Source organism: Ictalurus punctatus, chromosome 3, assembly GCF_001660625.3.
Source record: "Ictalurus punctatus breed USDA103 chromosome 3, Coco_2.0, whole genome shotgun sequence".
NCBI lineage: Eukaryota > Metazoa > Chordata > Actinopteri > Siluriformes > Ictaluridae > Ictalurus > Ictalurus punctatus.
The window spans coordinates 24593131-24616388 of NC_030418.2; the positions used below are offsets into that span (position 1 = coordinate 24593131).

At 39.0% G+C, this 23258-nt stretch overlaps 1 protein-coding gene across 2 annotated transcripts in view; it reads left to right on the plus strand.

Annotated features, from left to right (window-relative positions):
* The first annotated feature begins 228 nt into the window (after positions 1–228).
* The window catches only part of LOC108263736 (adhesion G protein-coupled receptor A1), a 249881-nt gene continuing 226851 nt past the window's right edge, over positions 229–23258 (plus strand). The window contains exons 1-2 of one of the 2 annotated variants that reach the window (XM_047154070.2): positions 753–879; positions 4942–5077. Coding sequence is in view for 1 of the 2 variants with exons in the window: in XM_017464813.3 (XP_017320302.2) it covers positions 659–879 (221 nt within the window). In the remaining variant the exon portion in view is untranslated. Of the gene's footprint in view, positions 880–4941; positions 5078–23258 lie in introns of both variants that reach the window. The other variant, XM_017464813.3, reaches the window with a different exon arrangement.

Sequence of the window (23258 nt, forward strand, 5' to 3'; positions counted from 1 at the left end):
TCTATCTTGCTCTTTTTGGTAACGTACTAACCCGTTTGACTATTGAATGACATTTATCCATTGAATGACATTTATCCATTTATGAGCGATTTGGGATGTAGCCACACGCCTTCTTTTGGCTCACAGGGCGGATTTAAATCCCGTGGTCAGTTTGGAGCCAATAGGAATGCACGGCACTTCCGTTTATGGTCTTGGTAGGAGGGGCTAGTTACCCTGGCGAGTGCTTACTCGGGACAGAAGGCGCGTGCAGGCACCGCATCTTTCACTCCGACCACCTGTTGACTGGAGCGTGAACTTAACAAGTCTCACTAGGCTGAAATCGGATCGTTTCTCGCACAGATGTGCATCGGCGCTACATCTCTACACTGAACTCTGAGACACCGAGCAAAGTTTTTCACAAGTTTATTAATCGAGCAACGCGTTTGAAAGAAGAAGCGCGAGCAACTTTTGCCAAGTGACATCTCAAGGACATGCACGTCATTTACAGTTCATGCGCAGTGTTTTTTGGAGATGTTTCAGGAGTTGGAAAGCCAAGTGTCATCCGTTCACGGTCACCTAATCTGCATTTTATGTGATTTACGCGTGAGATGGTCCGTTACAACCTCCCAGGTTGGGGAGAAATAACTTAAAACACTGCGACGCGCGTTTTCGCCTCATAATGAAAGTAGTGAGCGTGGTTTTTGCGTTGGTCGCTTTGTGGAGGATAAGTGTGGCGAGCAGGAGACACTGTCCCGACCTCACCGTGGAGAGCTGTGAGTGTGCAGCAGAGCGCTCCAGGGCGCTGAACCGGCGCAGCGCGCGCGTCACCGTGACTTGTGATGATGCGGATTTGACGGACACGCTCGAGCCCCACACGCTGCTCAGCACCACCGCCTCACTGTGAGTCCACTGAGAGCAACATGGGAGGGTTGGGTGCATGAGTTAAAGGATGCATGGATGGATGCATGGGTTTGTGTAGGAGTGGCAGAAATATCAATCGTTTAAACCAGGGCTTCTTAAACTTTTTTACTCCTTTAAATAAACTCCTTTAACTCTCAAATAAACGACACACACCCCCTTAACCCACATCCATATATTCGAATATTTGACTAATTATTTAACTGTATATAATCATTTTCTGGATATTTACTGGAGCCACAGAGCGTTTTTACTCCTGAAATTGAAATTCACAGAAAACTTTAGGTCTAATTTGACATTATTTATAAACCTACCTGTTATTGAGGTTCAGTTCAAGGGGCCAGTTAGAGTGAGGGGAAACACGTATTCAGACACGTTTGTTTTTGTTATTTAATATACTTCCAGTGCATATTATCCACTTCAAATTAACACACAGTGCCTTTTCACTTTGTTGTTATAAATATGAACAAAAGGTATGTATTAATAAGCATAAAGAAAATATATGTTTTACAAAAATGAAACTGATAAGGAAAAAAGTATTCAGACATTATGTTTAAAATATCTGTGTGAAAAAATTGCTTACAAACAAATCAAATGTGAGATGCAAATTCTGCAAAAATGGTCTCTTCTTTCTTCTCACTGTAAATTGACTAATAACTGTAAGAACACAACACTAAATATAATAGCTTTGATTATGTTGGGTTATATTTCCACCACTGTAACAAAACTAAAAATAAAAGTAATAATGGACCCATGGCTGTTCTTCACTGGCCCTGGAGGTCCCTTACACTTTGAGAAGTACTGCTTCAAGCAATTTAAACAATGTATGACAGTGGTCTCAATATTTAGGTTTGCTAACAAGGTACAAGCAGATAGTAATAGTATTGCAAATAATAATAATAAGAAGAAAAAAACATAAATACATACAGTACATTTTAATTATAACTGTATATATTAGAGAAATGGAACTAAAATGAAACATCTATTAGAAGTATTTTATTTATTTATTTATTTTATCTCCAGGTGATAGCTTTTTACCCTGAGTAACAATGGAGTTGGTCAGTATTAAAACTGCTAATGTGTAACATATACACCTGTGTATATGTTAGAAAGATACACTGTGATGTAATTTACAAAGCTATAATGCTGTACCATGTTATAACCAATATAATATTGTTAAATTGCTCTCTTCAGTGTTCCTACAGCTGCTAGCAGTTATAAGTAGTGCATTCAATGCAGGCAGTAAGCAGCAATAGCTAAAAAAAAAAGTATTATCTCATGACTGATAGAATGATTGGAAACTTACTGCAGGAGAAAATGTAATGAAGTTTTTCTTTCTTTTTTTCTTGCATTGCATCTTTAAATCATGGTGGAATTTAGTGCATAGAAATTATAGGCGCAGAAAATAATTCATCCAATTTCCATGTCAAATAAATCTACCAATGAATTATTAAAAGGCTTGTCACTCAGCAATTAAGTTCTCTTTTCTGTTGAGTACACAATACTCTAACTGAAGCTACTTCAGTGCCTGCTGTACTGAGTGAGACACTACAGGAATATCTTGTGAGAACATCACAGGACATATTAAACTAACACCTCTAAATGGACCCCTATCAACATAAACAGAAAAGCTCTACCTCCTTGGGTACACTATTACATATGCCTTATGGCTGATCTCCTGCTTAGTCAGTAGATTTCCTGCAGAGTGGGTTATTGTGAAATTTTAATTTGTAGAAGTGATTTTCCTCAGGGTAACTACATTGGCATTATTGGACTGTGTTTTGTATTATTTATCTTATCTTTTTTGCTGTAACACAACTCAGATTAGATGATTAGTTTATCTGGAAAAATAGAATGTAATTGTTACATGAGCAGCCCTTTTTCTGATGCCAATGTTCATTCAGAATCAACATTAATATGTCAGGGGTAACAAATCCAAAATGAATTAGCTAGCCCATCAGCTGTGTGAATGCTTAATTGTGCATGATGTCTTGGTTGATGTCTGGAGTATAGCAGGCGGATGTATTTGGAAACAAGGAGCAAGCTACAGTTACAGCATTGCGCATCATACCACCAAGAAATATCTAAGTGTATATATAATCACATATATCTATATCTATATCTCTATATCTATATCATATAGATAGTACACAATCGCCTCATCCCTGGCTCTTGCGCTAGTGCATGCATTTGTATTGAGGTATACGCTCTTCGGCAAAAGAAATACAAAATGGCCAAGCCAACTAATGATTTGTTGTTTATACTATTAAAAGCTTAATATTCTACCATTTTTGGCTTGGCCCATTTTTTTTCACAGGCGTGTACTAATCAATGACAGGTGCAACAGTGAGCAGAAATTTGGATAAATGATCATTTCTAATTTCCTGTTGAACACTTGAGAATATCTGACATACATTATAAAGAACATTAAATTAAAGTGAAGCATGTACTTAAAGAAATAGTGTAATTATAGAATACATTTATTCATCTTCAGTAACTGCTTTATCCTGGTCTGGGTAAAGCTGAAGCCTATCCCAGGAATACTGGGCACGAGGCAGGAACACCCTGCATGGGAAATTATAGATGTTCAGTTTCCATAAATAACAGTGCATAATGGAGTGAAGGTGGTGCATGGGTAGTATTGCTGCCTCACAACTCCAGGGTCTTGGGTTCAATCCCAAGCTATGGTTACTGTCTGGGTGGAGCTTCATGTGTTTGCATGTGTCCTTGTGGGTTTCTTCTGAGTTCTATAGTTTCCTCCCACTGAATATACTGATATGGTTAAGATATTGATATAGTCCTGATGCATAGTGCTTTGATGTCAGTTTGTTGTAACACACTACCTGATACCTGCCTAAGCACGTTCAGTGGGGAGCCAGATATTGTTAGTGCTCTACCTATAAATGCAGACTGTAGTGGTCTTGACTGTTTTCATTCCCTCATGCTGAGGGCTTGCTCACTAATGGCCAGGGTGCACTCGTTTTAGTAGCAGATGTGTACTAATAAAAGCTTCTCATTTATCTGATTACTACAATTTCATGTGGTTTGCAAATTTAGGTTGAGTGTAAAGGAAGGCTTTAATATGAGGTGAAAGGAATTATTTTTCCCAAGAGTATAAACCAAACCTGCTGGATATGAATACCACTGCAGCTTTACAGATCAGTTTGGTGTAATGTCACTCATGTGGAGCTTTACCAGCTGTGACATATGAAAGGGTTTCAACTTGAAGATCATTTTTGTGTAGTATTCTACATAATTCTGTGCTGTACATAAATTCTAAAGCAGCACAATAAGATATTAAAATTTGTACTTGTTATCAATGCATTACAGTTCTCTCTCTTGTTCCTTCATGTAATTTGGTTTGGACAGTATGCTTAGTTTGTTTACTTCTAGTTTGTCATACAAAGGCATTAATGATCAAGAAAATAATCCACATTATTTAGTTTTAAAATGTATTTATTATTATTTTATTTAGTTTTACAGCCCTTATCGTACCTTCTACACTACTACTGATTATGTGTTATGGCTGGAGGTAGCAGATTAAATACATTAAATTAAATACATTAAATACATTAGCCTCAATGCTCATGAAATCAAGGGGTAGTTCAGCAAATGTAATTATGTTACACAATTGTCAAAGATAGGCTATGTAAATCTATTGTCTGGGCTAGAAAGTTATCAGCCACAGCTTCTAATTCATACCATTCTGATTATTTTTACACATGACCATGGGTGGTGCTGTTGTTCTTAGTTCCATAAACATAAACAAGAATTCACTTTAAGCCATTTGTTAGCAGTAAATGTGAATGCCAAAAAAAACTGACCATTATTTTTATTTTTAAAAAATTAATTTTACCAGTCCTGGTATTTAGTTTTAAACAAGTATTACCAAATGTCATTTAAAGTTATTTTACTTCAAATAAACTGTTCTGCTGTAAAGATGTAGCCTTTATGTATATATTCGTATATATTATGTATATGATCATACCAATACATATGTACTTGACTTTTGGCTGGAAATTTGATCCTATGTTTTGGTCCTAGCTGGCCAGGAAGTCTTGTTCCTGCACTAGGAAGTGTGACCTCTTATCAAACTGAAGTGGCCACCCTCGTCTCACTTTTGTTTCCCCACACTGAAAAAATAAACAGCTTCAAGAGGGAAGTGTGTGTATGGCCAGAGGTAAGCTGACTGGACTGTTCACTCCTCTGGCAGTGTACTAATGCCTCCCTTTGGCCTCCTTCATTTTCACATTTATTGCCCTTAGACCCTGGGGTGCTGCTTTATCCTTGTTAGCATGCTGGCATTATTGCTCCTCTGGGTGCATGGAACAGGATGCCCCCCTTTTATAAGAGCAACATATCAAAGAGGCAATCTCATTTGATTTATTAGTGAAGATTGAATTATTAGAATGATTATTGAAATTAAGACATTCTGGGTTACATCGAATGTTGTTGGATCTTGTTTGTATTAGGTTTATGGAGTCACAGGGATATTTACTCATTTGATGGGTTCAGTGTAAGGAGATTGGACAGGTCTAGGTCTAGGGTTAAGTCTAGTATCTTACACATTTAACAGAAGGTTCACACCTATTTCAGAACATGTGCAATTGTAATAAAACCACTATCATCTTTGGAATTTTCACAGTAAATATTCTTTAGGCAAAGTCATTTAATATCTATTGTGTCTGAGCAGTGTGCCTGTTTATACTATACCCTGTCTGACCCTGACATAATTACATTCTGCACTAGCTTCTAACATTAGCTAAGAATTCATAAGGATAGCCATATTTATTGAATCACTCTGAGCTATAATCAGTAATTACAGTAATTATATTATAGAAGCAACTTTTAATTTAGCTTTCTGTTGACTAGCATTATGAAATGACAGAACAGACCTCCCCACTTGTTTAATTTGTTTAGTGACAGGATGTGAATTCATGTGCAGCCTGCAGTGAAGATTTCACAAATACTACAGCAATGTGTTTTATATGTATTTATAGACATTAATTGAATTGATTTGGAAAATCCCTGACACATGATACATTTTCAAGCTCAAAATTAACAACAATCCCTCATTGTCAGTGTCCTTGTGCATTCATCTAAAGAAAGACAAGTATGCCAACTTTGCCCTTTTTTTAACTGAAACAGTGATTTGACATGAAAGCGTAACAATGCTGCCAGTTGTGAATGTTCATCTGGAGTGCTTATAGCACATGCATACAAGAATTGTAGAAATTGTATGGTTGTGCATCCATTTTATTGGATCACCTTCTTTGTTGTTAATTGGCTCCTGTTTATACATGTTTATCTCAGCAGAAGCTTGTGGTACTTGTGGTACTGCTGGCAGAGGAATGTGTTGGTTCTGTTTTGGACAAACAGCTGCCCAATTACAACCCCAATTCCAAAAAAAGTTGGGATGCTGTGTAAAATGTAAATAAAAACAGAATGCAATGATTTGCAAATCTCATAAACCCATACACTATATCAGGGGTTCCCAAACTTTTCCAGGGCAAGGCCCCCCAAATGGCATTAACATTTGACTGAGGCCCCCCTTTTGCAAGATGTCTTTAAAACACATTAAAAATACATTACATTACATTACATTAGGAATTGATTGTGTGTGTGTGTGGTTGTCTGAGAGTGAGAGAGAGAAAACATACTAGTGGGAGGGATGGGCACACCAAATTGTTGAGGCCCCCCGGGCGCCCCCTGGCGGCCCCCACTTTGAAAATCACTGCACTGTATGTTATTCACAATAGAGCATAGAAAACCTATCCAATGTTTAAACTGAGTAAATGTACCATTTTAAGAAACAAATAAGGTAATTTTGAATTTGATGGCTGCAACACGTCTTAAAAAAGTTGGGATAGGGCAACAAAAGTAAGTGTTACTAAAAAGAAACAGCTGGAGGTTAATTGGCAACAGGTCAGTAACATGATTGGTTATAAAAAAGAGTATCGTAGAGATAGCAGCTCTGCCACCGTTGGTGTGTAAGTGTGAGTGTGTGTGAATGGGTGAATGAGACACTGTTTCTCATTCACCCATTCACACACACACTCACACTGGAGCCTATCCAAGGGAGCATCGGGCACGAGGCGGGGTACACCCTGGACAGGGTGCCAATCCATCGCAGGACAAAGTCACATACACATTCACATTCACACACTACGGACATGCCAATCAGCCTACCATGCATGTCTTTGGACTGGGGGAGGAAACCGGAGTACCCGGAGGAAACTCCCGAAGCACTGGGGAGAACATGCAAACTCCACACACACAGGGCCACCGTGGGAATCGAACCCCCGACCCTGGAGGTGTGAGGCACACCTGGAGGTGTGAGGCGAACTAAGCCACCGTGCACCCTTGCCCAATGTTTGTTATTGTTAAAATTATTTAATTTAACATTTAATTATTATGTCTCAATGTCAACTGTATACAACAACAAACTAAAAAAACAAAACATTACAACTCACCATAACGTTCAATCAATAGGGGCCATGGGCATGTTTCCCTGCAATAATGAAGTCTCATCAAGGAGGGATGGGGACAGTAAGACTCAAAGCATGTTGCAAATATCCAGTCTGCTCTGTAACGTTATTTTGTTTTGTTTTGGCTGTCAATGCAGAAACCCCCCTTTGCTAAGGTATGCAGTAAACATTTAAGAGCCTTCAGTCTTTAGAAATGAGTCATCATATTTACAGTTAAAGGCGGCTTTCTTTTTTCCCTTTTTCTCGTCAGCAGCTGTCTCTGCATTATCACCATCACTTGGTCGTTTCTTACCTCCTCCAATAAAGAAACTTTCAAGCAATGTTTGTTTCACACTCATGTTAATATTGGCTGAGTCTGTTGCAAGAGTGGAACCAATGTTTTCTGAAATCACGCCCTCTAAGTCAATTTGGTTAGTGGCTCTTAAAGAATGCACAATAAATTATACAGTGGCGTACATAGACATTTTTCTCCAGAACGTTCTTGCGACTCGGTAGCAACTCTTCCATGGCATGGTACTGGGTCATAACCTGGGGGTTAGGGACCTCTTTGTTAAATCATTTAATTTATTCATCTTTAGTAACTGCTTTTCCTGATCAGGGCCATAGTAGATCAGTAGGAACACTGGTCATGAGGCTGTAATACACCCTATATAGTCCACCACACAACACCGTGCACATACGCATTCAAACCTAGGGCAAATATACCAATCTACCTATCACCAATCCACGAATTGGTTGATTTTTTTTTTTTTTTGAGGTAGGAGCAAACCAGAGAGCCCAGAGGAAACCTAGATGGACACAGGCGACATAGCAACATTTTGTTTGTATAATTAAATTGAAAATTGTTAAATAAAGGACATTAATTAATTAATCAGTCAATTCATTAATTCATTCATTCATCTTCAGTAACTGCTTCATCCTAGGCAGGGTTGTGGTGGAGATAGAGCCCTGGGGGAACACACTGGGCATGAGGTGGGAGTACACCATAAGATAAAATAAGATAAGATAAGATAACATAATACTTTATTTATCCCCAGATGGAGAAATTATGGGACACCAGCACATTGCAGAGCACAATGCATACACATTCATACACTCATTCACACCTAAAGGGAATGTAGTGTAGCTCGTCTGCCTACTGGCATGTTTTTTGGGAGACTGAAGGAACCCAGGGGAAACCCAAACAGACACAGGAAGAACATGCAAAGCTCTACATAGACAGGAACCTGTGCTCAGGATGGAACCGGGGACCCTGGATCTGTAAGGTGGCAATGCTATCACCTGCTCATTAGACATTCTTAGAGTATTGGTGCTCTGATAAAATTAATGCAAGCAAAAGTAACATTATCTATGCAGTTTTCAATTATCATGATTTGATTCAAGCCAGTAGGGTCCATCTGTTTTTTTTTTTTGCTTGTCTGGAGGACTGTAGTGCTGATGTTCTGGTGCCTTATCTATGCAGTGGGAAAAGGCTAAACTCTGAATTAACTGTGTGTGACATGAGGCCAAATGTAGTACAGCATTGTTACTACTGACGACAGGAGGAGTGTGAATGCTTACTGACAGCTGCTCTGGCACTAGGATCAGTTACAGCGAGAGAAAGAGAGAGAGATAGAGAGAGAGAGAGTGCCTGTACTGAGCTACTGGTTGGCACACAGATGAGGACAGGCTTCTTGTGGAAAGGATCTGTCCACGCACTAGTATTTTCCGTGCATGGACCCACACCTCACTTCCATAACTGACAGTGTGAGTGTCAGTGTGAGGCTGAGCAGCTGCCTTTTGGATTTCTAATCCTTTTTTTTTGACTGTGGCAGTCACATATCTGGAAATGATGTTTCCGTTTAAGGGAAGATGACTAACTTGGGGAATTCACTGCTTTTTATTAGTTGTGATTTGTGTTGAATTAGTTCACAGGCATGGAATGAATCTGTGGTTTTCTACTGGCACGATAAACATGCCACCAATAAGAGTGTTGAACCTTAAACAGGATCATTCAGCCTTTTTTAGTAAACCACATTAGTAAGATTAAAGGGTCTGAAAACCACAGAGTTCACCAGAGCTCCAACATTTTCAAAAGAAAATGTTTATTTGTGATCCCCTGATGTTCTTGGAGGTGTTAATGTATTCAATCAATTTTCACTGCATGAACATTTAAATATTGATCTAACCTTGATTCTGATAAGAACATTCTTTGACCATTAATTTATGACATTAATCACAGTGTTCAAGCTACAACATTACTCCTGCCAATCAGCATTAGTCCTTCCCATCTTACCATCCTAATAACGAGAACATCTGAAAGGAGCTGTTTGAAATTGAATCAATGGAATTATTGTAAAAATAGATTCTAGGATTTTTCATTCATTCATTCATCTCAATAACCACTTTATTTGTTACATCTGGGTCCACTGCCTATCCAGGAACCACCACTTTCTGTCCTGATCAGAATCCAGCCCAGACATTACAATGCTCACACTCACCTGACTTCGAGCACACCTGTTTCCTGTTTTCTCCTAGTCACTATTTAAACTGCTCATTCACACACACACACACACACTCACACACTCACACTCTGTGAGGTTTTACCACCTTTTCTGTGTGCAACTATGAGTGTTATTTTTCCATTGTTTTCCTCCCTTTGACCTTCTGCCTGTTTTTGATCATGATTCTGCCTGTTGATTTGGAATTTTAATAAAAAATATGCCTGTGCTTAAATCCCCATTACTCCAATTCAGTAAACTATTCTGCTAAAAGTTGTGGATCTGGAGCCTATCCCAGGAGTACTGGGCTGCCAGTCCATCACAGGCTACCATGCACACACACTTTCACACCTAAGGGCAATTTCGAGCAGCCATTCCACCAATCCACGTGGTTTTAGGAGGTGGGAGGAAACCGAAGAACCTTGAGGAGACATTGGAGAAACTCCACACAGACAGTAACCTGAGCTCAGGATCAAACTTGGGCTGCTGGTGCTGTGCGGTGATGTGCTGCACCATCATGCTACCTCAGATGCCAACATTCTTAACCTGTCAATCTTAGCCCATTTTTTTCTTCTCCACTACTTTCTCCTCCCATCAATCTCATTTACAGTTTTTTTTGGCTTGGCTCTCCTCAGTTGTAACATGTATCCTGTAGTTAACACACTGCTGAGGAATGAAAATTTTACAGGCAGATAGCAAGTGATCTGAAGTGCGTGAAGGCCGCGGGTTAACATGCACCTTAGATTTCCTAATAGGAAATGACAGGTCCATAGATGCCCTGAGTTAACTATTCCATTTCATCAGCAAAGTCTCTTCCTCTCTCTCTCTCCATATTCTCTCTATCTGTCTCTCCCTCTTTCTGTAATCCAAACTGACGGAATGATATGAAGTGTGGTGACATAATCTCAAGTGTTATGTCTTCAGTTCCAGAGATGATACGCTAGCCCAGGGCAAGGTCTCATGTACTCAAGTCATGGTAATCAGCACTGCCTTATCTCTCTGTGTGGATATTACCCGAGGCCAGCAGACAGTGTTATTCAGTGTTCTGTAGAATGCTGGTGAACAATAATAGCTATGGGCTTTCTCTGAGCATTTAGTCTAGGACACAGGTTTTAGCCCTGACCTGGAGTTTTCAAAGTCAAACCCTGGAGAGGGAAAGTCAAAACCTGGAGACGGTTAGCATTTTCCCTGTCTCAAACATTCGTTTATCTTCAGTCATTACTTTATCACCACTTTATGCTACTTGCTGCTCCACCATGGTGCCTTTTCCTGCCACTAACATCTATCTACCACTAACATGTCTAATTTAATTTGATAAATAACTAATGAACTACTGTAGCCCACTATGACTGGAGTTCAGATTAAAACAGTCACAATACCACAGTTGTTTTCAGGGGCAAGACCATATTTGGAGGCAAACAGTGGCCTAAACACAAGCCCATCCCAGTTGCCACCCCAACTTTGACCTCAAGTCACATCTGAGAGGTTTTATTACTTCCATGCAGTTCATAAAGATTTAATTCAGAATTATTTTTAACTAACTGACATTTAAATTATTCTTGTAGAGCTGCAAACATTTTGACCAAATCCCTTGACTACTAGAAACTGTAGAGCAGTCACGCCCTGTATTCCTGGGATAGGCTCTAGACCAACCATGACAATGACCAGGATAAAGCAGTTACTGAATGTGAGTGAGCAAGAGAGCCAATACAGGATATAATAATGTCAACGTCTGGTCATTTACACCAAGTTTGGTGCTTTCACAGCTTACTGTGTTTTCTCCCCATATTCCACCCACATCTCTAAAATATTTGTCAAATGACTATGACAGCATACATTGATCAGCCATAACATTAAAACCACCTGCCTAATATTGTGTAGGTCCCCCTTGTACTGCCAAAACATTTTTGACACACCGAGGCACAAAGGTGTGCTGTGGTATCTGGCACCAAGACTTTAACAACAGGTGCTTTAACTCCTGTAAATTGCGAGGTGGTGCCTCCATAGATCTGACTTTTTTGTCCAGCACATCCCACAGATGCTTGATCAGATTAAGATATGGGGAATTTGGAGGCCAAGACAACACCTTGAACACTTTCTCATGTTTCTCGAGCAATTTCTGAACAATTTTTGTAGTGTGGCAGGTTGCCTAGCCTTTGCTCCCCATGCGCATCAAAGAGTCTTGGGCGCCCATGACCCTGTCGCCAGTTCACTGGTTGTCATTACTTACTTGGAACACATTTGGTAGGTACTAACCACTGCATACCAGGGAACACCCCACAAGACCTGCCATTTTGGAAATGCTCTGCCCCAGTCGTCTAGCCATCACAAATTGGCCCTTGTCCAAGTCGCTCAGATCCTTACGCTTGCCCATTTTTCCTGCTTCCAGTACATCAACTTTGAGAAGTGACTGTTCACTTCCTGTCAAATATATCCCACCCCTTGACAGGTTCTATTGTAATGAGAAAATCGGTGTTATTCACATCACCTGTCAGTGGTTTTAATGTTATGGCTGATCGGTAGATGAATATCAACTAGAGTAATAACATCCATTTGAAGTCTAAATGCTCAAATTCATTATATTAATCCATATGTTGTGTTGTTTTACATATTAATTCAAGACAGATGATGATGATGTATTAGGATTGTCATGCATGGGCATAACTTTGATTTGAGAAGTGCTGGAGACAAGAATGGTGATGGGGCAAAAAACTTTTGCGTGATTGATTATAAACTAGGCCAATTTGCACAGAAACCAATTCGAAAGCATTTATGACAGAAGAAGATGCCCTTATGCAGCATTTAAATTCACACCAGATTTTAAACTCTGTTAGAAGAGTCTGATCTTGCAGACTGATCAAATCAGGCATTACTGACAAGTACAGCTGTTTTTGAATCCTCACACTTTCTGTTTACATACAGTATGTCACAATATCATGATTGCATTTTGTCATGATCATATTATTGTTTGTGATGTGAAACATAAGAAAAGACACCTGCAAAATACTCACTTGTACTGTGTTCCAGATCCAAGATTTTTACCACAGAGGAGACATATGCCACCTAATGAATATAGCTACAGTGATATATATTTTTTTTACTATTTGGATATTTTTTTTACTATTTTTTTTACTAGTTTCTGTAACCAGTTCTATAAAATATTTGTTATAAAGCGACAGGGATGTATATCAAAAAGCATTCTTAATGTATGTTATGCCAGTGTCACCATAACAAAAGTTTCAATACTGATTCCAGGTGTAGTACTATGATTATTGATGATTATGACTTTGCCACTGAATGCCCTGAATTAGAGTTTCATAGTTTTTATCAAATCAAAGCTTTTCATATGTTAAACAAATAAGTAACAAAATAATTGAAACATGGTTTTGTTTAATAGTATCAAGTTAGATTGATATACATTATCAACCAATAAGGATTATTGATGCAAGTTTCTGTTGTCTGAATGTAAATGCTATTCATTCTCAAAAGCATACACAAAATGTTAGCTATAGTAGTTACAGCTCAATGCTGTAAGTCAACAAATATCACCGTTGTGAAGCTAAAAATAGCATCCCACATGCGGAGAGTAAAGGCCCGGGGAGCGTAATGAGATATTTGCACCGTGTGCAGTGTGCATGAACTGTTAAATGACATCAATTCATAAACTGGGATTATAGTTTTTTGTGAGTTTAACACTTATCTCTGTTTTGAACACCAATATTTTATCATTCTCTTTAAAAAAACTCTTTAGTCTACATAAAATATAAGACTAGGAATTTGTGATGGCAATCTTGAGGAACTACACAAAAAAGTAGTTAATCATATCCCTAAAAAATTTTTATATTTACAAATGCTTCCTACCATTTAGCATCTCACCTGCTGATAGGTCTGGACATCATCATGCTTGTTGACCAGATGCTTAGCCAAGTTGCTTATGCATTCTGTTTTGTAGTAAAGAGATAAGGTATAACACTTTTTGTATACAGTTTTTTTTTTGTCTGTTTGCTGCATGTCTTCAGCAAGGTTAAGAAAAGTCAGACTTTTCCATAAGCTAAAATAATTTGATATTTTTTTAAAATGTGCACTTACTGCTCAGTCATATTAGCACAACCAAATTGATTCGCCAGTAGGCAAGCACTGCCAGATTAGTGTCGGCTTATTAAATGAAGCATTAAAGTACTAAAAATTATAAAATCAAATAATTTCATGCATTCGATGCCTCTGCAATATATTTTGTCCATCCATGCATCCATTTTCTATACCGCTTATCCTACAGGGCTGTGGGGAACAAGGAGCCTATCCCAGGGAGCACTGGGCACAAGGCGGGTGGATGGGGTGCCAATCCATCGCAGGGCACAATCGCATACACATTCACACACCCATTCATACACTATGGTTACGTTGGACATGCCTACCTATCAGCCTACCATGCATGTCTTTGGTATTGGGGAGGAAACCGGAGTGCCCGTAGGAAACCCCCGCAGCATGGGGAGAACATGCAAACTCCACACACACAGGGCCACGGTGGGAATCGAACCTCTAACCCAGGAGGTGTGAGGTGAACGTGCTAACCACTAAGTCCCTGTGTGCCCTGATTTATGTTGTCTTTTATCTAATTTCCAAGTGAATAACCTCAGACAAGCAACGTGTGTTGTATCAAATCCTCACCTTGTATCAAATCAAAACCTTCACTCTCAGGAAAGTTCACAGACTGCTGAGTTATTGCTACTAAGCTATCTCTGAAAGATATGTCAAAGAGTATTATCCAAAAAAGATCACACTGTATGATGCATAGACAAAACAGAAATGTTTCTTTGAGCCATTCCCACTGAAAAATAAATGTATATCATCTCACACACTTGCATACATATAACAAAACTTCATAAATCCCATTGTATCCTTCAGACAAGTTAAGAATGTGTCTGATAGTGTTCAGAGTATTCACTATCTGAGAATATAAGGAAAGGAAAATAGGGAGCCTGCCAAGCATCTGTTACTGTGCTGTTGTCTCTGCCTCCCTTTGTCTGGACATAATAAATAGTTAAGTTATTTAAGCGCTCATAAATCTGTTAGACCCCTGGCAGCCAAGGCCCTCAGAAGTGTGTTGTGCGCTCCAGCTTTCCTAAACATCGTAAAGCAGCCGGGTTAACATCCTGAGAGCGCAGCTTCTGTCTGTGGGGGTGAGCTTATGAGAGGAGGAATGTTATCAGCTCTCCAGAGAGAGGATTCATACAGGTCATCATCTGATAATGTGTTGGAAGGCATTGCCTTTTGTTTACAGGCAGCTATAATGCAAATTGATGACCTTGTAGTGGTGACATGCTCTGTTTTTATTTAATTTAATTTAATTAATTTATTTATTTATTTATTTTTAAATCTGAGCCACTGTATCAACAGTTATTGTTTGTCTTTAACTACAGGATTGCTTGGCTGTAGGATAGCTTTATTCTCACAGAACACAGTGTTATCTTGTTACAATTTTCCAAGCCAAATGCATCAAGATGTAACCATTCCACAGTGTAGACAGGCTAAAAAAAGTCCTGCAGGGCTGGTGGCTAAAATAGCCAGAATTGCCTCTTTGCATTGTCCAACCAAATGTGCCACATTCTCTCCTCCTCCAAGTCTACAGCCTCCTTAATATCCATCTGAACTATGTCTGATTCACATCCAACATCAATGTTAGCCTATTTGAAATATGTTATTCTGGTTAGCCATTCCAAGGAACCTGATATTACAGAATAACACAGGGTTTGGAGCTGAGGCTGGAAAGAACTGGGCTGTCCGCTCAGCATGTTTGTAATAGTTCAAATCTTTATTTCTACCCTACTTGGTCCGTGTGACTTGTGCCCACCAAGGGCTGAAGTTTGGGTTATTTTCATTTCTTCCACCCCTATAATAATGCAGTAGGATGGTTGAATGTCCCGAGGCTGTTTTGAGAGCACTTCTCTCAGGGTTTGGCCAGCTGTGGGCCTCTGAAAGTGGAGATAGGAAATAGGGAGTGTGTGAATTAAGTCTGAGCTTTGGCTCTGACTTTTACCCATGAAGACCAACACCAGGCAAATCTACAAAAGCTCTACAGAGGCTGCTGCATACTCTAAAACCCATATACACACGCATACACACACACACACACATTTAAAAGGGGGCCTCTTTGTACCGTCAGCTAAATACTGTATATGGGAATGTCTATGAGAGAGAGTTGTGTGTGTGTGTGTGTGTGTGTGTGTGTGTGTGTGTGTGTGTGTATTGCACACCCCTTCCTGATGGAAGCGATCAGAGAAACACAGAGTGCAATGACATAGACCATTTGCTCCGGCAGCCCCGGCGAGACAATATTTGATTTGTCCTCTGCCTCTCTGTCTCTGAAAGCTGCTTATCCTGGGATAGCATAATTGATATTGTAAATAGAAAGTTGGAAGGACATGCTGGATGTTCGGCATGTGCTGTTTACATAATGTACAATTATGTTTTGCCTGCAATTTCCTGGACGTTGTGCAGAGGCCTGGAAAAGGCATGAGGGGTCGAGAAGCAGCTGAGCTTCCTCTGGCTAAACGGAGCCATGGACACGGTGCTGCACGCAGTCACACGCTTGAGTTTGCACAAACACAGAGCCTCTGTTCCTGCCATGCTCCCTAGTCTGAGAGAGATCGAGAGATAGATAAGAGAGAGAGAGAGAAAGAGAGAGAGAGAGAGGTTACTAAACCAACTTTACACAAATTAATCCAGTCATCCATTTGATTGCTATATAATATTGTTTTACTGCTCAGCTGGAGTTACAAGAAATACATCTCTAGTACATTACATAACATATACTGTATATTCATAGAGTATAGGATCTGATCAGTACTTCTCATTACACATGTATGATAAGCAGCTGCAAACTCTTCTCACTTCTCACTCTCATACCCAAGCCTGAATTTGAGCGAAATCAATACTTTCAGTTTGTTTTTTTATTTGGTCTTGTTCAGTTTCACACTGCATAAATGAAGATTCAAGAGATTCAGTCTCCCTTCATATTATGAATATATTAAAGATACGCAAGTACTCATAAGACCTTGGGCATAGAGGCATAGAAATTACACATTACATTTATGTGATTTAAGAAGGCCAGAAAATAACTGACTAAATTGCCAAGGATGTTGTGGGAAGGGGCAGGGCACGGAAAAAACAGTTGCAAAGGTCTTTCATTCCTCGGTCTGAAATATAGAAATCAAGTGAACACTGAGAACAGAGACAGTGCTAAATACCAGATACACTGCCCTTCGACATCCTATGTTAGCTGTCCTTATGCTCTGTTCACGTAATCATGTTCACATAACACAGAACTCATATAAGCATTTACACACCTTGTTTTCCTTAGAGGAGAGGAGGTTTTCCTGAGAGTAGAGGAGGTTAATGTTTCAGTTTGAACCCCTTAACTGGTAAAAAAAAAAAAAAAAAAAAAAAAACAAGGAATTTGCTCGCGTTTGGCAGAATTGAGACCTGTCCGCCAATAAGACACAAGCATTTCCACATTTTTATCAGTAAACCCTGTCTGATTGGTCTTAGAATTATTCAGGGCTAAAGAAAAAATCTTCGGGGCTACCGCCCCAAATACCTAGGCCATATTATTCCCCTGGTACTCTCTTTCTTGTGGATAGGGAAAACAGGCAGGGGCGTTGGGGTGCTCATTGCTGCCCACAAGCTGGTGGTGCTCTAGGCGACCGCCAAATTCACCTATGCCTAGAAACAGCCCTGAGTGAACTTCAAATATTCATGCAACATTTTGGCCTGAAATTGCAGTACAGCAACAACAGCGGATAATAGCAAGTAGCTTAAGCAACAAGCTAGCCAGTTAGCTAGCTATCGTTAGTTATATGAGTGATAACTGTAATGTTGTTGATTACCTTCTCAGAACAGCGGTTAGTGTTGTCAGTATTATAGATTTAACCACGTAGTGTCTGTTTATTTACTGATCTAAACCTAATACTGCTATAAACTAATTTAACGTACAGAAGGAGCACATAACACTGTTCACAGTGTGTGCAGCCATGTTGATTTAATGTCACTCTGTAAACGGGGAAGTAACTGGTAGATGAGAAGACTACCCCAAGTTGATGAGTTTAAATTTTATGTTTAAGGGGGCATGTTCTGTGACTGTTACTGGTTAGAGATGGTGAATTACAAACTGCAGCCTTGCCTTGAATACAGCATTAGTTCACTAAATTGCCCCTAGATGTGAATGAGTCTATTAATGTGTATGTACATGGTGCCCTACAATGGACTGGTGTCCTGTCCTTGAGTCATTGTACTTCATTACTATACTTATAGGTATTACATTGGAGTATTTATACTTTACCTGACTATTATAGAAATTGAACACTTGTAGTATAATTTGAATACATGTAAATTTCCAAGAAATAAAGAAAAACCTTTTTAGACCTTCAGAATACTTGAAAGTCTCTTTTTTCTCTCATCCAGGAAAAGACCATATATCCAAATGAAAAGCAGTAAGATTTTAAACACATTTCAAATTCAATAAATACTCAATATATGCCCTTACTTAGTTTTTAACACATCTCTAAACTGTTTTTGAAAACTTTCATCATAAAAAGCTGATCTGAGCTCAATAACTGTAAACAAGCAAACAGTGCATTGGATTAGGAGTATGTTACCTGAGGAGGCTCAGAATCATTAGTTATGACCATATAGTGCTCATGATGAGGTGATGCAGGAAAACATGAGTCAAGCAATACCATTCCTTGGCCAGGATGTGTTACAAGACACCAGTGCCGGAAGGCATGTGCATGTTTTTGTGTGTGAATTTTTATTAATGCCATGGTTCTGGCAAGTAGGGTCCAGGGACTCCTGTCTTTTCTAGCAAGTTCTTTTTATACTCAAAAGCTCAAGAACTTGAGAACAAGTATGAAAATTATCTACAATGTTTTTTTTTTTTTTTTTTTTTTAAAGTGTGAACACACACCGCATGTTTTTTTGGAAGTGGAAGAAACTGGATAACCTGGGACATGAAAAAATCCACATAGACAGTAACCAGAGCTCAGGATCAAACTCAAGACCCTGGGGCTCTGAGGTGGCAATGCTATCCCCTGCAACAATGTCCTGTCCTATATTATATATAATTATCTAATATAAGGTAATAATAAAGTAATATGAAATTTGGAGTGTATTGCCTCCAAAACTGCTTGCCTAGAGAGTGCAAAGTAGAGAACATCCTAAACTATAGGTAAGTCTTACTCCTAGCAAGCATGCATGTAATGCAGTAAGCCAGCATGGCATGCAACACCACTTTTGTAATATGGGTAAACAGGGTTGGCATGTTGGCACAGCAACAATTAGTGTCTGTGTGGTTTTCTGCTGGGTTCTCTGGTTTCCTCCCACCTCCCAAAAATATGCCGATAGGTGGATTGACTATTCTAAATTGCCTAGGTGTGAATGTGATTGTGTGATTCTGGTACCTTGTGATAGCCTGTTGTTGCATGCAGGGTGTATTCCTGCCTTATGCTCAATGACCCTGGAATAGGCTCACTAGAATAGGATTCACTAGGATCATGATAAAGCAGTTGGTGAAGATGAATGAAGAAATTAAAAAATGAATGGCTCCAATAAATAAATATGATGGTACATACAGCATTTGCCTAAAGGGGCATAAAGTAGTTGAATTGCAGTTCTATAATTATAAGGTGGTCTGAACAGGGTTTGAGAACTTCTAAAGTGTGAGGAAAAGCATGCAAAAGCATAGGCATGAAGTTATCCAGCAGAAAGCCTCCAAGAGAAGATCACTGCCCTTTACAGTACTGTTGTGCAGTGGTATTACTGTACAATCTCACTCCAAGCCCTTCCATTTCCAGAATTCTTTTCCACTAAAGAGTTCTTTACCATTTAAGTTGGAACTTTATCTACTAGGTACAGAGTAAAAAGTATACCATAAAGCACATCTGGAGAGTTTATTGTTTGCTGCTTTTTCTTCTGTATGTTATTCTTAATTCTTTCTCTCTGGGGTGCTCAGGAGTGGAGGTGAACTACCTTGAACATATTTGCCCTTGTTCGCTCCCGTCTTGCTAATAGACCACATGTGGAACTGGTCTGTGTGTTTGCTCTATCGCCGGCTTACAAATGTGTTTTGTAAGAGGTGCCGTGTGGGAACTTATAATCTTTATTCAGCTCCACACTCACAATGCACGGTTAGCTGCTTCCCTAGAGCCGCACCCGACCTTGGGAAAGGTAGGAGGAGGATGAAGGAGCTAGCACTGGTGATAGTGTGTAGGGTAAAGATGGCATTCTTGTTCACATAGTGCATGTAAAGCATGCTCTTTCTCCTTCACACACACACACACACACACACACACACTGACATATACATACCCACCTACACTGTGATGCATGCTAGCATGCCTGAGTGAGCAGCACCTCAGGTGACAGGATGATATAATGTCTCACCTCTGTGATCAATATTGCTGTAGATACCAAGTCAAAAAATGCCATTGTTCGCCATGCTACCGATATAATGAGCACAAGGGCGAGAGACTAATCATGACATTTATCATACTTTAATGCCTTCTTTCTGTCTGTCCTTCAGTTTTCCTGTATATCATTCTCTCTGTGTCTCAGCAGGTAACAGCCTGTCTAAGATTTAACAAGAACTTCAGGACCTTTTGAATGTCATTCTTTTGGTCTCTCATTCTGTTGACTTTATGTTAGTGTTCCAGGCAGAAGTATACTAATGGAAGTAGGTATTAGGTTTGTTGTTCAGAGTTTGGAGCTGATATTCTGTTGCAGCACTTAACACTCAGTAACAAATCTTATGTGCCTTCCTTTAAACAAGAGAATGTGGACTAGGGTTGGACAATATGCTTATATAACATTGATCTTGTGATAAATTATGTTATAATACACTTTTCTGTGAAAATGTCACAACTAGCTCAGCTAGCTTGCATTGATTCAATGAAAGCATTTAGTAGAGTTACTTCAGTGGTAGAAGTGTTTGAATCAGTGCTAGTTGAACTTGATGTGGTGGCCTTGAGTTACAGATCAGAAAGTTGTGTATTTAAATCCCAGCCCCACCAATCTATAATGGTTGGGTCCATGAGTAAGACCCTTAAACTTCAGCTCAGTTGTATTCTGCATCATCCAAATGAGAAATTGTATGGGATTATGTGTTATTTTATACTATGTAATTATTACAGTACTTGATAGCTGCTGTATGATAGGGAAGAGCTGGCTGGTCAGTGGAATTTATCAGTCTGTACAAGATTTAGAGTTTTTTTGTGACTGTTGTGGCCAAAAATGCTTGATTTTGCTGCGGTGTTTTTTTTAAAGAGTTTTTTGTGCTTTTTTGCAGAAAACTACTTGAATTGGTGAAATTACAATTGCACAAAATTGTCTTGCAGTCTTTCACAGTGATGTTTGCTGGTAAATGAGACGTTTTAGCTATACTCATGTTCAGAGCACATGAATCGAAGAGGGCTTTGGCTGAATGCAGGTTTTGATGGCGTCACATGATGGCCCAAATCTGCTGAATTTTGATAAATACCAAGCTCCTCAGAATATTGTGGAGTTTGCTTGATTTTGCATTCATTTCTGCGATCACAAACTTGCTAAATCCTGGGGGGACTGATTTGGTAGGTGACCAAATTGGGAAGACAAATGGGGAAAATAACCCTTGTTTTTAAGTAATAATTTTTAACACCCAACATTAAATATAAGTATTATTAAACTCAGTTTTTCACAGTTTTTTTTAACAATGCAAAACTACTGTTTTGCTGGTTGCATATGTATTGTGATACAAATTGTGTATCATAAAATTGTCTAAGTATCGTGGATATAATATTTTTGTCCCTGTTGCCCACTCCACCCAAATGCTAGGTTGAGCCTTTTGGGTCATTTAATTGGGTTATTTTCTCGGTCTTGGGTAGTTTTTGGGTAGTTATGTGTATCTCAAACGCTCGGTTAGTGGCTGGGTCATTTTCACTGACAGCTGAATAAATGCACCACTTCCCCACTTCCACTTCCCCTTTCCCACATCAACCCAACTCCTTGGGTCAAATCAACTCAGCGCGGACTGTTTGAATTCAGCTCAGGTGGAGGTAGCAGTTTTCACACGGACAGACTATAAGATTTATTTCGAGAAACAAGGTTCGTATCAATATATTTATCCATAAAACCATTACTGTATACTAGAAAAAGCAACAGTCCAGTTTAAGTGACACGAAATGCACCACTGTCTTCGTTAGCTTTGGCTTACTTGTTTGTCCACTGGATCAGAAGTTGGTTACTCAGTTTTTTTGGGACATTTTAAACATATCCTTTGATCAAAATCAGATTTTTTTGTCTTAAATATATTACTTATTTAAGTCTTTTACTTCAAAGTCTATGTATAAACAGCACGGCTGGGGTGAGTGGTAGCCCAGCGTTTAAGATGTTGGACTACTGATTGGAGGGTCGGTAGTTCAAATCCCAGAACTGCTAAGCTGCCACTAATGGGCCCTTGAGCAAGGCCCTTAACCCTCAAATGCTCAGTTGTATAAATTAGAGAAATGTAAGTTGTTCTGGATAAGGACATCTGCCAAAAAAATGTAAAAAAAAAAATTTAGACACTTTAGCAGCTCTAGCAATACATTTCTGAACACCTTCTTCAGTATAAATAAAGGAGATACCATGTTGACATATTTGTTTATAATGTGGTATATTTTACATTTTCAAAGGGTAAAAATAACCCTGAAAATATTCATTCATTTATTAAATAAAATTAACTCAGAATTTTTTGTAAAAATGAAATCATCCTTTGGGTTGAAAAACAACCCACCTGTTGGGTTAAAATTAACAGCCCAACTTGATGAGTTAGTTTAGCCCAAATTGTATTCTGTCCTATATTTACCCAGCCGTTGGGCTAAAAATAACCCAACTTGGGTTGTTTTTAACCCAGTTTTTTTAGAGTGTACTGTAGACGGTCTAAATGTCTGTCACTTTCTCTCATCATTTTATAACCCAGCCTAACAAGAAGTATGAAATTTATGACAAATGAAATCTAGCTACAAAAAAAGGCAATAAATAAGTTAAAAGGCAATATACACTTGATAGGATGCCAGTCCACTGCAATATACTTTTCTGCCAGGTAAAGATTCAAAGGTACTCTATAGACCACATCCAGAGAGCATTATGTTACCATCGCAGTGTTATTCAAAAAACAGTGATTTAGTCTGTTATTTTCTCAGAAGGAGAAAGAAATTGGCCAATCCAGATGGAAAAAAAATCAAAGAGTAACACCTACAAGTGATAGAATTACCTGGTCCACATGTAAATTTAATCTCATTGGAAAAGGGTTAAAGGGGTATATTTAAGGCTAAATCAAGAAAGCAGAAACTGGCTAAAAGAAAACTACAGCCAAGTTTGTAGT